The sequence below is a fragment of the Priapulus caudatus genome, unplaced genomic scaffold, assembly GCF_000485595.1.
Source record: "Priapulus caudatus unplaced genomic scaffold, Priapulus_caudatus-5.0.1 Scaffold88, whole genome shotgun sequence".
Classification (NCBI taxonomy): Eukaryota; Metazoa; Priapulida; class Priapulimorpha; order Priapulimorphida; family Priapulidae; genus Priapulus; species Priapulus caudatus.
In genome coordinates this window covers 244,092-260,466 of record NW_014577149.1, presented here as the reverse complement: position 1 = coordinate 260,466, position 16,375 = coordinate 244,092, and the positions used below count along the sequence as shown (strand labels likewise).

Here is a 16,375-nt window from a genome sequence, read left to right as displayed (position 1 = left end):
CACGCACGCACACACACAGAGAGAGAGAGAGAGAGAGAGAGAGAGAGAGAGAGAGGGAGAGAGAGAGACAGAGAGAGACAGAGAGCGAGAGAGACGCGCGCAAGCAAACGCCACGCACACGTACGTGTTTACACGCTTTCCTTTTGCTTTAGGTGTAAAGGTCGTTAAACGATATTGCCATCTGCGCACGACTTCAGATCAGATCGACTGGAGAAAGAGAGACCAGTACGGATGTGCTGACGAGCTCGTATCTGGCTACATGACCAGCTTGTGCTACTGTCAAACCGACCTCTGCAACGGTTCAGAGCGCATGCACGGGCTTTTGTGCATCGCTATCGGCCTTATCGCTGTAATTCTTAGGTAGCAACTCTCGTTCGCGTGTTATCGCAGGATATTGTAAGAAGACGGTTTTATCGAACTAAGAATGCATTCGCGGCTGTATAGTTTTGTACTTTTACATGCATTCGTACGTTCATCGTTGTATACGTTTTAACTCGATTTCATTAACGTGATCTATATGGAGTATATGTACATGCGCTCTTTTTTTAATATATCCTGCAATATTTTTAGGCAACATTTAGTGGTGATTGGTTGGAGTATAATCATCGAGAGTGATGTGAGTTTAAGCGGGGGTGTTTAGACCCTACGTAGTTTTAACCTGCATCACAAACGTCTCTGTTGATGTACCTCCAATAAAAAAAAATTACTTGTAAACGACTAGATGTAGAATGAAGAATAGATCTGAACTAATGTGAGGTACTATCGCACACGTTTCACACATTGCATTTCTCGTGTTCATATATGTACGTCGCTTACCGGACACCTTTCCAGTTATTGTAAATTTCTGTAGATTTATTCCACGTGATGTGTGCACGTATGAATTCACGCTGAATAAAAACAGTTTCACATACCTATTTTCTTACGTTATTTCGTTCCATATGATAGTTTTGTGATAGTTATAAATAAAGGGTCCACAATATCATTTGGAGTCTACACATGTCATTTTGGTGAAGATTGAAATTAGAAGCCGTAACATATTCGACAATTCTATTTGTTTTGCGGCGTATGCGTTTGCGAGTAAAGTTCACAATACTAGGATAGAGGAGATGCGCTATACTTAAAATCTTAATAAAAAACTACAATACAATTTATTAATTAATCAATAATAAATGCTTAATCCACTCAAATCTATATCCTATCGCCCTTTAATCGGGACTCGGTCATTTTCGTATAACGAATATTACGTCGTAATTAGTTAAATGTTGGCTGCGTTCGAGGCTTCTAACGGTCGCACAATGCTCTTCATTCCGCAGCAAAGTCGTATTAATAGAGAGGTTAGCGTCCGGATAGTCCGCACACGACAGAGACAGGGATGGCTCCACAGAGCAGCACGTATCACCGATGAAACAGTGCAGATTGGCGTGTGATTTTCTTCACACTCCGCGACATTACTGAAGACCCCACGACCCTGAATTAGGTCGGGACCCCAGGCTAGAAACCAACGACTTAACATCATAAAAAACGAATTCCGCACCCCGATTTGCCGAACCAGATGTAAACGCAAGGGGTCTGCCTGCTTAAATTATGCACGCCAATCTCTAGCTTACACAATTTGTCATTGGCCAGTCTGTACATTTAAAAGTCAGTTTCGCACCGTGTAGCTATAGGTCATGTCGGGTCGGCTATTGAGGTCATTGCACGAGGGCAGTTAGCCTAGTCTGTGTTACAATCCTTCGGCCCCCTGCTCTTACTCGTATATAACATCACAAACTATCTTCACACAATCGATCAACGATCTTAGGTTAATTAATTAATATCAACAAAAAACTCGAATCGGGATATATAATTGTAAATCGATCTATCATCTGAAATAGCTGTAGACCTGAAAATCTGTGCAGTAACTGCCTCCGCCGAGCTCTAGACACGAGGTAACACACTCGCAGGTCGATTACGGAAGAAAGATTACTGAAAATAGCTGAATAATTACACACTATTAGTCACGACTGTGTCAAACAAGACACCGGCCAGTAGTTAGCTGCGCTTCGCGCTGCCAATGCCGGAACAAACGGAACATTACCCTCTAGCCCGTAGGGCGTTAGTCCCCAACCAAATTGCTAGGTTGTGCTCAAAGCTGGAAACTCTCAGCTCAGCGATATCGTCGCAAGCATCGGCACCGAGTGTGACGCTTAAACTTGTACGGCGCGCTGCTATATTCTGCATTGCTCCGCGTTGAGTCGGCATTGAACAGGCAGAGGTTACCGAAGGCGCTCAGCTCCGCACGGACGGTAAGTGAGCTGTTGAGAGTTCGCTAGTTTACAGTGGCGGACTATAGGTGATAATCGCGTGACAAAAAGTGTTTACAATATGGTGCGACCGGTGTTATAACCCTTTGCCACAATTATACGCGCCACCCGTTGCGCGGGAGAATTAGACGTGAATGCGTTTGTTGCGAGAAAGTAAGACAGTTATGTCTGCGCCATTGCCGCGTAATGCATTTAACGCCTAATATAGGGTTACCGTGCTTTCTTTGATACTTCACAGGTATACGGTGCAGCAATCATGAAGACTTGCGTTGTTGTTGCGGCTCTTGGCATTCTGATTATTGCGGTAAGCATGCAAGCAGAGCGTTTCGCTAGGCATCGCATTATAATATCGTTATTTACTATTCGACGAATGGAGTAAAAAGATGACGCAACTATAACGTATTTTGAGTAGCGCTAAGATGGTGATTTCATATGCAGAACGAACCAGTAAGGGTCGCGACTTACAAAACAATCCGATTTTCTTACAGTCATGCGCGCACGGTCAGACAACAGACGATCCGACCACACAAGACGGATCCACGGATGGGACGACTGATTCTCAAGGAATAACGGTACCGTTTGGCGACCCACCCAAACAGTCTACTGGACAAATGGATACTGACGACATGATTGATTTCTTAAACATTTTCTCATCTTTCCTCGGCACTGATTCGACAGAGACGGAAGAAAGTGATTCAGCTGGAATCGGATTTGATGTTGTGAAGCAACTGCAAACACTGCTCGCGTCGAAATCAACGATACGGCTCAATACTGGATCGCTGCGCGCAGAAGTTGAAGAGGAGAATCAGGGCGAAAATGAAGGTAGAGGAAACGCAGTCGGGCTTAAAGTTGATAGAGATAATGATGACGACGATGAGCAAAACGACGATGATGACGACCAAGGAGCACAAGATGATAATGATGATAACGACCAAGGGGCACAAGATGATGATGATACCGAGGCAGGAACACAAGATGACGATGATGCCAACGCAGAAACACAAGATGACGATGACGACGACCAAGGAGCACAAGATGACGATGATGACGACCTAGGAGCACAAGATAATGATGATGACGACCAAGGAGCACAAGATGACGATGATGCCGACGCAGGAACACAAGGTGACGATGATGCCAACGCAGGAACACAAGATGACGATGACGACGACCAAGGAGCACAAGATGACGATGACGACGACCAAGGAGCACAAGATGACGATGATGCCGACGCAGGAACACAAGGTGACAATGACGACGATCAAGGAGCACAAGATGACGATGATGCCGACGCAGGAACACAAGGTGACGATGACGACGATCAAGGAGCACAAGATGACGATAATGCCGAGGCGGGGGCGCAAGATGATGATGGAGACCGTTCGCCGGGTAGGAGGCAAAATGCACTAGTGCAGCGAATCCGCGCATTGTTTAGACGGAGCGACGGCCAGAGCGGGCGGGGTGTAGAGGGAGAAGGCAACGCTGCGGGAGCACAAGATGACGATGATGCCGACGCAGGAACACAAGATGATGATGGAGACCGTTCGCCGGGTAGGGGGCAAAATGCACTGGTGCAGCGAATCCGCGCATTGATTAGACAGAGCGACGGCCAGAGAGGGCGGGGTGTAGAGGGAGAAGGCAACGCTGCGGGAGCACAAGATGACGATGATGCCGACGCAGGAACACAAGATGATGATGGAGACCGTTCCCCGGGTAGGGGGCAAAATGCACTGGTGCAGCGAATCCGCGCATTGATTAGACAGAGCGACGGCCAGAGCGAGCGGGGTGTAGAGGGAGAAGGCAACGCTGCGGGAGCAAATAGATTCATACAGGGATTACGCGAAAGGGTGTTTTCTGCTCAGGACCGAATAATGCCGGAGCAGGACGCAGACACGCAGCTCATTCCAACGCGACGTAGACCGACCGTAACTCGCCAATTCGCTGGGCGAAGAATAAACCGAAACCAAATTCCAGCGGGCCAGCAACAATTATTAGCGCGAGTCATAAATGCATTTTCCGGCCAGATAGGCGAGGCAGCTGGCATTGGGTTACCCTCGGTCGCCTCAGAGAACGCGGATTTGATGCTGAATAGATTCCTCACTCTACCGGTTTCTGAGCAGCAGCAACTCATTGGCACGGCCTTTGAGCAATTGCTGCCATCACCTAACGACGACGACGACGACGACGACGACGACGACGAAGGAGACACCCAAGGCATTCCAGGCCTTCAAGGGATCCCAGGGCTTCCAGGGCTTCCAGGTCTTCCACGAGGGCTGTTAGGTAGCATCCCGCCCGGAGTAATGCAGCAGATGATTACCGCGCAGCTTTTAAATGGCTTCTCACTTAACGATTTCCTGGAAGGTATTGAGGCTGCTCTCATCGAGCGGAAGGTGGAATACCGCGAGATTTACAGAGATCCACCCATTCATACTATTTACAGAACCCACGCGGACGATCCACTAGTCCTTCACGTTCTAGGTAATACAGGCAACGACGACGATGCTGATTATAAAAACGGTGGCGGATATGGAGCGGACGACACGGATGATGATAATGAACACGAAAATACGAATGGAAACGGTAACACGAATGGATACGGAAATGGTAACGGAAATGCTAAGGGAAATGGAAACGGATATGGAAGAAGTAATACAATGGATAATGGAAACGGCAAAAGCAACGGAAATGGCAATGGATATGAAAGCGGCAGGAATAATGGTAACGGATATGGAAGCGGCAGGAAAAATGGCAATGGATATGTCAGTACCAACGGTAATGGTAACGGATATGGAAGCGGTAGGAAAAATGGCAATGGATATGGCAGTACCAACGGTAATGGTAACGGATATGGAAGCGGTAGGAAAAATGGCAATGGATATGGCAGTACCAACGGTAATGATAACGGATATAAAGGTAGGAAAATGGCTGGATATGGCAGTACCAACGGTAATGATAACGGATATGGAAGCGGTAGGAAAAATGGCAATGGATATGGCAGTACCAACGGTAATGATAACGGATATGGAAGCGGTAGGAAAAATGGCAATGGATACGGAAGTAGTAATGGAAACAATAATGGTTATGGTAGTGGTGGCACCAAGTCAAGTAGTGGCTACGGTGGTAGCAGCATGTCAAGCAATGGATATGGCGGTAATAGTAAGACAACCAACGGATATGGCGGTAACAGCAAGTCAACTAGCGGTAATGGCGGTACTAGTTATACAAGTACGGGAGAAGGCGATAACGGCGGTACTGGATATGGCGGCAACACTATGAAAGTGATCAGCAGCCAGAGGGACCATGCCGTTTACGATGGTAGCCGTGTTGCCCCAGGTCGATACAATCCGCGTGGTGCGCACACTTACAGTTTTATTCCATGATAGCTCACGGAGATTCGTAGCTCGCTCTCTCGACAAAATCCTTCCATATTAGTTCGCCTAGGATGACTCGAGTATAATCGCTTCATGTCAAATGTTTATACCATTGCCACTAATAAGCACGTCGTATTGCGCACGTCAGCTGTCATTGTCCGTCATTAATTACTCTGTCACATAGAGCGTCGCCCAACGTGTTTCGGCGGTAATGGGTCGGCGACCCTTCGCGCGTTAACCTGTTGACACGGCCGAGTCTAGTTTGGCCTATTTACACGTGTTTTACGATCTATTAAGAATCAGCTGTATGTCTAGCGTCATCACCATCCCTACGATGTCACGTGTTTATGTTGATGACTGTACAATTCGTGGTTGATATTTTATCGTATAGCGACGGCAAGTATTCCGGCGATTTTTTAAATCACATGCGGTGCGTGGTGTTCTAGAATGCATAACGGCGTAGGCGTTCGTCTTGGAGCGCTATAAACTAAATTTAAATATGTTCTAAACATTTGTTACCACATTCATGTTGTGTAGTTGGTTCAACTCATCTAATCTCTGTTTTACATTCACTATAGAATTATTCGTATATGTATAAGTTACATATAGTAAAATACAAATAAATACTAAAATTTATTAAATTATCATTTGTTTTCGCGTGTTATTCACGTCGCATGTCTTGGCTTGGACGCGAACTGCATACAACACATACTATTCCTAACGTCTCTTCCACTCACATGCGCCGATTCCCAGCTACCCTGTTGGTTCTCAATTCGATTTCACGCCAAACCTGCAAGCACTTGTGTATGGCAAACAGCGATGTTAGCGGGGCGGGTATAAAAGTATGACACAGTCTTTGAAGCTGCGCGCGTAGAGACAGAATCTGATGTCTGTGGGTACATCGCCAAGTTGACATGAAAAGTATTTACGAACGAAGCTAGGAAGCAATAACGATCGGCCGACTTGAGTTTGTGCTAGTGGAACGACGCCCGTGAAGCGACTCTTTGTGGCGGCGTGTTGCGGCAGCGCTGCAGAACTAGAGAAACAAAGGTGAGTGTTGACGCCTGCACCGCGGTGCTTATACACCATGAAGACGACACGTGCGCGTGATAACGGAAACAGATCAGTAACAATTCGATGATTTGTTCTTTATTATATACAGACCATATGTATATTATTATATTATATTATACCACATTTTCTTCGTAGTAGACAGATTAATTGTCATCGGAGTATAATAAGTTAACCCTATACCTTTCTGCGACTATATGATATGTACATAATATATTATATATATATATAGTACAACCAATATAGGTTGTACCAATATAGTAACCAATATAGTAACAACCAATGGTTGTTTATGAACTCGTGTGTCGAGAGTGCTCAATACTACCATGAGTAGAGCAAATATAGATAAAGTTATACGGACACTGTAGAAATTTTGACTCTGTTTATTGCATACAGAACTGTTTCGTGTGGAGCGAAAGCTCCACACTCATCAGTGCCTAATACAGAGTATCTATTTAGAAAACATCCCCGAGCAGTATAAAAACATCAGCATAATGTCATCTATTGTTCATGCGTGATGGCGTTCTAAAGAAATACAATAGATACAATAAGCGCGTCATTGTCGTGACTTGCTGCGGCGCGTGGCGCTAAACGAATTCATTGCACGATTTACCATTGAACGTTTCGCTTAGATAAAAAATTTATGCTTTATGTCTTGCAGTTAACTAACAAGTTCGTTTTCTTGTTCAGTGTCGGCGGTCTCAGGTTTGCAATCGCAATATGTAGAAACTTCCTGTTAAGGCATAGGTTGCAGTTTTTCGCAGTGTTCGAGTATGTGGGCGATTTGCTCAGTACTTCCATTTAACGCGTAGTTTCTAGGTTGTTGTCTTTTCAAGTTCAAAATATGTTTACTAAGTTCTTCGAGTTCCGTTTTGATCGTATGAAAAGATGCCTTAGGTTCGTCTAGTCTTGCCTTGAAAGAGGTAGCTGTTTAGTCCGACGTATTTCGCCTATTTCGCGTATTGTCCACTGTTGCTCGTATATTAATATCTTTAGCAGGCAGTTTTCATAACCAGTTGGGCCCAAACGATTACGTTTTTCGGGCAGTGCAATTTTTGTTGTTACGCGTTTCCAGTGTTTATGATCATCAATATTTTCGTTTGTTTCCTCTCTATTATATTCTTTACGCTTTGGCATAGCAGCTGTACAGATCTTAAACATTGTTCTTATGAAATATCTTGTGGAGTTTGTTTCTGGAAGGTAAGTCACTATTTACATTCGTAAAAATTCTCTTGCCGACTTTGTTTCACATGTCGTCGTAAGGTGGTTGGACCAAATGATATTGCGCGCGTCTGTCTCTCCGGTTGCTGCTTGTGTTTCGCGTAGCGGAAGCTTGTAATCATATGCCGTTGTCGCTTTAATGCCTGTGATCATGTGGGCGCCGCTTTTTTCAAAAATTTTCAAAGAGAGACGAGAGAGCAGAAAGGAATGAATGAGGGAAACAGAGAGAGAGAGAGAGAGAGAGAAGCAGAGAGAGAGAGAAGAGAGAGAGAGAGAGAGGTGCGAAGGATGTAAGGGCGAGAAAGAGACTATATATGATGCTATACATGCGCCGAAATTATATTTAATTGCGACTCTTCGTGCAGAAGTTTGCCTCAGTAGCCTACGTAACATAGCGCAATGGTGCTGAGTCCCCAGCAAAACTAAATAATACAGACTATGAAAGAGTAAGGCGTTTAATTAGATATTAAAAAGATACTGAAAGCAAACATGTAACACGAACGAGTTTGCGTAAAATAATAATTAGTAAATTATGTAATATCTGTAATTGCCTTCAATTAAACGCTGTTCAATTATCTTTGTTTGTGTAACCAATATTTGAGCAATGACGGGCAAGTGCTTGTTTGTCATTGTGTGTGAGTTGTGTGTGTGGGTGTGGTGTGTTGTGCGCCGTATGCGCGGTGCGCGTTGTGCGTGCGGCGTGGCTGCAATCGTGTGTGTGGGGGGGGGTGTTATTATTATGTATGATATGTATGTATGTATGTATGTATGTATGTATGTATGTATGTATGTATGTATGTATATGTGGGTGGCTGGATGGGTGGGTGGGTGACTGGGTGGTTGTGCGTGTGAGTACGTGCGTGCGTTCGCATGCATTTGCGGAGCGCACGTAAGTGTCACTCACTTTTTACAATTGAGACGCAGGCAACTTGAGCGGTTTTAAACGAGCGAGTAAATATATGTGCATAATTAAGGTGTAAGTTAAGATTCGCTCTGCTTACAGGTGGGAGACGGGACTATGAGGGGCCCAGCATGGTTTCTTGTAGCATTGGCGGTGCTGTGGGTCGCGACTGCTTCGCTGATTGACAATCAAATCCCGGACGGTGCTTACGAGAGGGATGCGTGGTCGGATCTTGACAGGAGCATAGACGCCTTGCATCGCGCACTGCGCTTTATGCAGGGCAACCTTCAAGACCTGAACCTCGATGCAATAATCGGGACCAGAATTGTGAGCGGTAAGTGATCGTGCTACGTGTCTCTTGTGACTCTTGCTTAGTATACGCATGCTAGATCACTCTTGGTCAGAGCCATGTGTAGCCGCCCTTCGTTTTAGCTTGGACTAATTTTATTATGACTGCAAAAATTTCTTGTGTGACATAAGACTTTATTGCGCAAGCAAAAGAACAGTCGTTAACGTAGTTTATTGAATTATTCTTCGAAGTTTACCTGATTTTGTCAGATGAATTCATAACGGGATTGATATTTACACCGGCGCCAGCTCACTATAGGGTTTTACTGAATTCAAACTGTTTGGCCTGACATCAGCGCATAATTAAAAAAATAGTAAGCTTATTGATTATGAAATGTTGACGAATGCTAGAGTAACTGGCACCTTGTGTAGTTAATAAGTACATTACCTTATAGCCAAACGCGTATTCGTTTGTCCAATATCACTGCTGGTTACTAAAATGTGTATAGGAAATATGTATAGAAAATGTGTATAGAAAATGTGTATAGAAATGTCTAATTGAAATCCGCAGTCAAATTAATCCGTTGTTGACAGTTTCAAACCGCTACCGGCTATGACGGCCGTAACTGGCGAAGCGGGTGTCATACAGATTATAGTGCACCGGACATTTTCGCTCGGCTGTATGCAATGCTATCATCAGTGATTTCGATCCTTGTGGTCTGAGTGCGCATTCCGTACGTTATGGTTTTACTCTTGAGAATAAATGAAGATACGAAGATCTTGAGATTACAAGCAACATATAATATGTGGAAAAGGATATTAGAACCCAATTTGACGAATCGTACGAACCTGCGTTACCTCCATTACGACTGCCGTCACTAGACAAACAATTCTCTGCTCAACACCCGTAGCAACATGTCACGTCACCTAACCGATTCGAGGCTATATTGCTTGGCAAGCAATTTAGCGTTGGCGCCAGATTACCAAATTTACGTATATCAATTAGACATTTTTTTAGTAACCAGCAGTGATATTCGACAAATTAATATGCGTTTGGCTATAAGGTAATGTACTTATTAACTACACAAGGTGCCAGTTACTCTAGCATTCGTCAACATTTCATAATCAATGGGCTTTCTATTCCTTTAAATATACGATAGGGGTTATTTCATCCTCGCTAGTTTTGTGAATAGGTTTTGAAATCGTGTTTGTAACATGTTATTAGTTTGTCTGATTCGATTAAATCTTCAGATATTCTAGAGCTTTTCTCAATGATATTGAGGGGATTAATAAAACGTTTTACAAACAGTTTTGAAGCATACGTTTTTCATTAGTAAACAGCTAAACTCGCTTGCCTTTACGTTATGTATTAATTTCCATATAGGGCTGTCGGTGCAGTTTAGCAATATCAGATCGAATGAGATGAATCAAGAGAACTGCACATTGCTGTTTTAAAAAAACGTGCTTTTATTGGCTTCATATAGACTTTAATGTTACAGAGCGTAGGTGCCTGCATGGCGTTTATAGTCATGCGTCGCATATGGGAACATTGTAAAATGTCATTTTGTCGTCAAAAACTGTTAATTTCTGTTAGTATTAATTTTATGAGCACAAACGGTAACGACCTGTTAAAGAGAATCGATCCACGTAAAATTGAATATAACATTCATTCACTCACAGGTACGCACAAAGTACATATACTTCAAAACACCGCTTAGGAAACCTGTTGCTAAATAGATAGAGCCCGGTAATAAAGTACCTGGGCTAAAAGAGAATTTACTGTATTTAATTAATATGACGCGTATTTTTAGAATGGTACTCTCTGCCCAGCACACTGATAAGCAAGATTGGCCTTATGTAAAAAGCTAGCGATTAATAATACGTTACGTTAATAAGTAATCGCGGGGATGTAATCGCGGGTGCAAATGCGGCTCTTTTTTAGGGAGTAAGGTGACTCGCCTGCGCGCAATGTCTTACCTTCTCCCATCCATTAGCGGCGGAACCGGACGCGTGGCACCGCGGGCATCCAAACACGTGTCTAATGACATATTGGCGCGCCATTGTCACGAGTCAGGATGACGCGTTTTATTACTGCGATGGAGAAATTAAAGCTGTGTTGTGAGACAGACGTGGTATATGTAGAAGCGTCCGTGAGCACCCAATGTCGGGCAGTGCGAGTGTGAATCGGGGTAGCTCTAGTACTATAGCCCGCGGATCGCTGGCGCAGGCGGCAGGGGCAGTCGAGGCCCCTGCGGCAGCGATCCGCGGGCTATAGTACTAGAGCTAGAATCGGGCTAGCTCTACAGGGACATTAAATATAATGGCTTGCATATGAGATAACAGATTTCTCGCATTTCCTCGATAATTAAGTAGAGATTAAATTCAACAGATAAAAGTTGCGAACAAAGTTTTGGGTTCAGATTATGATCGGATTCCAAAAATTATTATTGTTATTTTTATTATTTACTAAAAAAATTCAATATGAGCAAGGGCGCCTTAAAGCGATTACGCCAACCGAAATAGTACTAGCAATTTTTTACTTTTTACAATTAAATTCTTCTGTTTCATTTTTTTAAATTTTCGCGTTTTTGTTTAATATAAAACCCGATTGTGACGATAGGCGAAAGCAAGTTTATCCTACAAATCGGATGATCTCCTGGGATGATGTATCTAATGCTATTAAGACTTCCTCTCTATTACAATAATATATCTAGAATATACATTCATGTATGTTCTATTGCCGAACTATCGCTATGCGTCTTATGATTGCAAAAATGCATAATACACAGAATACACACTATATATATTATATGACTCACAATTAATGTAACTCTTAGCTTATCATGCATATTGCATACCCATTGCATCTATGTATGCGAAAGGTGAATATACTAAGCTGAAATTTGTTGTTTGGTAAGTGTACTTATATTGTCATGAAATGATATTTTCGCAGCTTCGTCTATTCTCCGGTACATTTCGTGTTACCACCGACAATAAAATCAACTTGTAAATATGTCCGACATATATATATGACATAACTCACAATAGCCCACATCATAACGCTAAATCATACGTTTAGACAGTAGCTGAAATGATGTGTGCGAGTGTGTGTGTGTGTGTGTGCGTGCGTGTTGTGTGTGTGTTGTGTGGTGTGTGTGTGTGTTGTGTTGTGGGGTGGTGGATGTGTGTGGTGTGTCGTGTGTGTGTTGTGTGTGTGTGTGTGTGTGGTGTGTTGTGTGTGTGCAATGTGTTCTGTGTGTGTGTGTTTGTGGGTGTGTGTGTGTTGTGTGTGTGTGTGGGTGTGCATGTGTGGTGTGTGTGTGTGTGGTGTTGGTGTGCATGTTGTGTGTGGTTGTGTGTTTGTGTTGTGTGTGGGGGAGGGTAAGGTGTGTGTTGTGTGTGTGTGCGCTTGTGTGTGTGTGTGTGTGTGTGTTGTGTTGTGCGGGTGTGGTTGTGTGTGTGGTGCAATGTGTGTGGGTGTGTGTTGTGTTGTGGTGTGTGTGTGAGTGGTGTGTGTGTGTGTGTGTGTGTTGTTGTGTGTGTGTGTGTGTGTGCGTGTGTGTGTGTGTGTGTGTGTGTGTGTGTGTGTGTGAGTGAGTGAGTGTGTGCATGTGTGTGTGTGTGTGTGTGTGTGTGTGTGTGTGTGTGGGTGGGTGGAGGTGTAAGGGTGTGGGTGGGTGTATGTGTGTTCGTACGAGTGAGTGACCGCAACATTTAACCGTAGCCACGCAACAACGGCGTGTATGTCGCGCATCTGAATTAACAATACACCGCACATTCGTGTTCATTGCCCGTTTGATCCGCCGCCGGCTTCAGGGCCGGTGTTATAGTCTCATGTGTGATTTTGTGATTTAGTCTCTCACCAGGCAGCTGATCGTCTCACCTCGTGTGCGTATACACGCGCATCCTGGTTCTGCACCGCACTGCTTACGTCATCGGTCAAGTAATCATTTCTCGCACCAGCATGCAATTACGGGCTGATTACGTAGAAATAGCCTGCGACTGCGGCGACGGGCCTTCTATACGAATTTAGCGCGTTGCATGTCTACCCACGCAGCCTCTGGCACGCTCTCGCGGCTTCGTTCTTTATTACCGGGGGCGCCACGTGGGTGACGACGTCATCTCCGGGCGTTTGCTTGCACGTCGTACGCAGAAGCTCTGCATGTCGCCGATAATGATGAATTAATGCGAGTAATCAAGACGCGATCAACGCCTGCCCGTTCCGCGTTACCCCGTGCAACTCTTGCCTATACTCTGCCGGCGCGCAGGCAGGCCACACGGTGACCGTCTAGCAACATGGCGTATATAAACATGAAGTAAAGTCGGCACTTTGAGGTACATGCGAAGAGAGTTGAAACGCGGCTTGATAATTTCATGATGGCGCATAACCTCGTTATCGATATTTCTCATAACAGCCCATTTCGATTTTTTTCTTTAAAACGCTCGCCAAATCCAAGATGGCCTACAAGATAGTGGAGTTATAAAACTAGTAGTGTTCTCGAATCTCGAAATCAAATCTAGAATTGCTCAACCTACCGTGATTTACTTCAGCATGCAAATTCATACGGTGACAGTAGATAACCCACTACGTTTTTATTCGAAAAAGACCCTATTACGATTCGAGTCTTACTAACATGGTTGCTGAATCCAAGATGGCCGTCGACATAAACTAGACACGTCCAAATGACCTTTACGCGAGTGCGGTCGCCCGTCGGTAGTCGGCGTGTCGCCCGAGCGCAGCGGCGATCTTTCAACTCGTTGCTCGACGAGTTCGGTTCGTTTGTTTTTAATCGGACGATATAGTGAAACTTCAATAGCGAGCGGCGGCGAATTGCGAGAACTCGCGCGATCGAGCCAGTTAATTTACGGCACAATTACGCTCAAGGGGTCGTTGTCTTATGAGGTACTACAGATATGTACCCGAGGTACATATATGTATACACAAAGTGTACCAGACTTGTACTACAGAAGTATACCCTAACCCTAACACTAACCCTAACCCTAACCATAACCCTAACCCTAACCCTAACCCTAAACATACCTCATATAAAAATATAAACATATCACTAAACAACCTAAAACTACCTCGGGTACATATCTGTAGTACCTGATACGACAACGTCCCCATCTGCCGCAATTACCCGTCTCGTCGAATGTCGATAACAAGGTCATATATGAAGTTTGCGTCGGTGATCTGGAAATTAAAATCCTCCCCTTCTTGACGCGATTTCGGTTTCAAACAGCAAAACATTCAAATCCCCCTTACCGCCACAAACCTTAAGTGCAGAGAATATTGGACATTAAATGCTCACATGTGGCTAGGCTTATAGTGATTCTCTTTCTCCACCTGTCACATTTTCTCTCTCCCTCTATCGCTCACTCTTCCTCACTAATTCCTTTTACGTTCTCGCTATATATAAGTATATATATATATATATATACGCTTGCATGTCTGAGTCAGACCGGCAAGATATGCAATGCATGGCGAATGTTATAGAATTATTGAATCACGATATGGAATTTTAGAACGTTAATGTGAATATCTCTATGTAGAATATTCAATTACCGGAATTACACGGGTTGGAGTGTGTCGGATACGCGTGTCGTTATTGGGTTGTCCAGTCTGACAAGCGCAGCAGCGTGGTGACCTTAATAGGATCAGGAGCCCCCTTCGCATGCTCGCAACTTTGGGTTACGGTTAGACCCCCCCCTGGTACAAATCCTAGGATGAGTGACCAGCACAGGGGTTGTTTGTGTGCTCTATCAGGCTAGAGTTAGCGAATTGGAAATCTCGGTCCGACCAATTCCCGTCTGTTTCACAATTGTATTTCATATCCTTAGAGCACATTGGCACCAGGTGAGGAGAGTTATCTCATGAGGGTAACGCTAGCAAGAACATTATCTTAACGTACTACAAAGAAGATTGGACCAAATGTACAGTCTGCAATCGATGATCGGCTCGCTCCATTGTCTAGAGCTATTAGGTTGAATAAGCCTCAATTAAATGGTATATAGCGAATGCATTGGCTAGAGGTTACGGAGAAACTCACAAAGCAATTTCATCGTGATATCAACGCTTGAATTATAACGCTTCATTATAAATTAATATATAAATAAATAAATAAATAAATATATATATATATATATATATATATACATATACATACATATACATATACATATACATATACATATACATATACATATACCATATATGTATACTATACATATACATAACATATACATATACATATACAATATACATATACATATAACATATAAGTTATATAGTCACATATCCCATACTACACGTATACCGTATAAACGATAACATACGTATACGAGTAGATAGGGCCGATAGCAGCCATTGATACATATGAGCATGATACAGTATACAGTATACATATACATATACATAATCATGATTTTAAATATAAGACTTATTACGTAACAAGTGTCGGTAGTTATTACAAAGTGCCGCCCCGCGTGCACGCGTATCGCGGTCTAGCATCGAGTATATCCCATGCGAATGATCTGGCAATCCAGCGGTGCAGTTCACTCCGGCAAGGTGCCCACGATGGGCTGCGCAATTGGCGGTCGTTCGTCATGCCATTGCCATAGCCGTACGGGTGAGATTAGCGGGCGCGCCGGTATTGCACGGAACGAGTGCCGCCGCGACGCCGGAATTTAGCCTGCCACAAAGGCACTAGTCACGATGACCGATCAACGTTGTCGCGGACAAAGCTGCCCGGACTGGCACGCGAGGGTAATGAACATTTTAACTCAAATTAACGCTAGATTACACGCGACGACGGCGGTGCGCAGGTGTCGAACTTGACTTAGAGCCAGCGTGGTTCGCGCGAAAAACAGTTTCTGTTCCGCGGCAGCGCGAAAAGCGATTTAGACCAAAGGTTGTTGTGAACGTTATTTGCCGAGCGCAGGCGCTGCGAGGGGGCGCAAGGCGTGACGTCAGCGCTGCAGGGGGTCAACCACGCATCAGACGATGATTGCAAGTATAGAACAAACGATAATTATAAGTAGGCTATAAGTTGCGACGATAAACGCGCAACAACGTCACTCGACGCGTCTAATAAAAAATAATATACGATACTTCCAAATGTAAGGCACGTATATTGGAAGAGTATTCCAGCGAGTCATACGCAGCGATAGTGGTCAATGAGGTTTGTCAGGAAAGTTTTACCTATTAATACCCTTCATCG

The 16,375-nt window shown here is 44.1% G+C and overlaps 3 protein-coding genes across 5 annotated transcripts in view; all 3 read left to right on the top strand.

The window, feature by feature from the left end:
- The window catches only part of LOC106804817, a 10,471-nt gene extending 9,557 nt beyond the window's left edge, over positions 1-914 (top strand). Inside the window, exon 4 of the mRNA XM_014806162.1 lies at positions 153-914. Coding sequence (XP_014661648.1) covers positions 153-364 — 212 coding nt within the window. The 3' untranslated portion in view covers positions 365-914. The remainder of the gene's footprint in view (positions 1-152) is intronic.
- A 1,168-nt stretch (positions 915-2,082) lies between these two features.
- On the top strand, positions 2,083-6,318 carry LOC106804818. Of its 3 annotated transcripts, none has more exons than XM_014806163.1 (5): positions 2,083-2,285; positions 2,542-2,607; positions 2,792-3,325; positions 3,386-3,475; positions 3,506-6,318. In XM_014806163.1, the coding sequence occupies exons 2-5, from the start codon at positions 2,560-2,562 to the stop codon at positions 5,681-5,683; spliced, it is 2,850 nt and encodes a 949-aa protein (XP_014661649.1). In that variant the 5' UTR covers positions 2,083-2,285; positions 2,542-2,559; the 3' UTR covers positions 5,684-6,318. The 3 variants fall into 3 exon arrangements, with proteins under 3 accessions (XP_014661649.1, XP_014661650.1, XP_014661652.1); XM_014806164.1 differs by having other exon boundaries at positions 2,085-2,285; positions 2,792-3,338; positions 3,399-3,428; positions 3,549-6,318; XM_014806166.1 differs by lacking the exon at positions 3,386-3,475 and having other exon boundaries at positions 2,085-2,285; positions 2,792-3,338; positions 3,609-6,318.
- Positions 6,319-6,472: 154 nt separating this feature from the next.
- Positions 6,473-16,375, top strand: part of LOC106804798 (UPF0764 protein C16orf89-like) — an 18,851-nt gene continuing 8,948 nt past the window's right edge. Inside the window, exons 1-2 of the mRNA XM_014806145.1 lie at positions 6,473-6,724; positions 8,970-9,201. Of these exons, the coding sequence (XP_014661631.1) occupies positions 8,985-9,201 (217 nt within the window). The 5' untranslated portion in view covers positions 6,473-6,724; positions 8,970-8,984. The remainder of the gene's footprint in view (positions 6,725-8,969; positions 9,202-16,375) is intronic.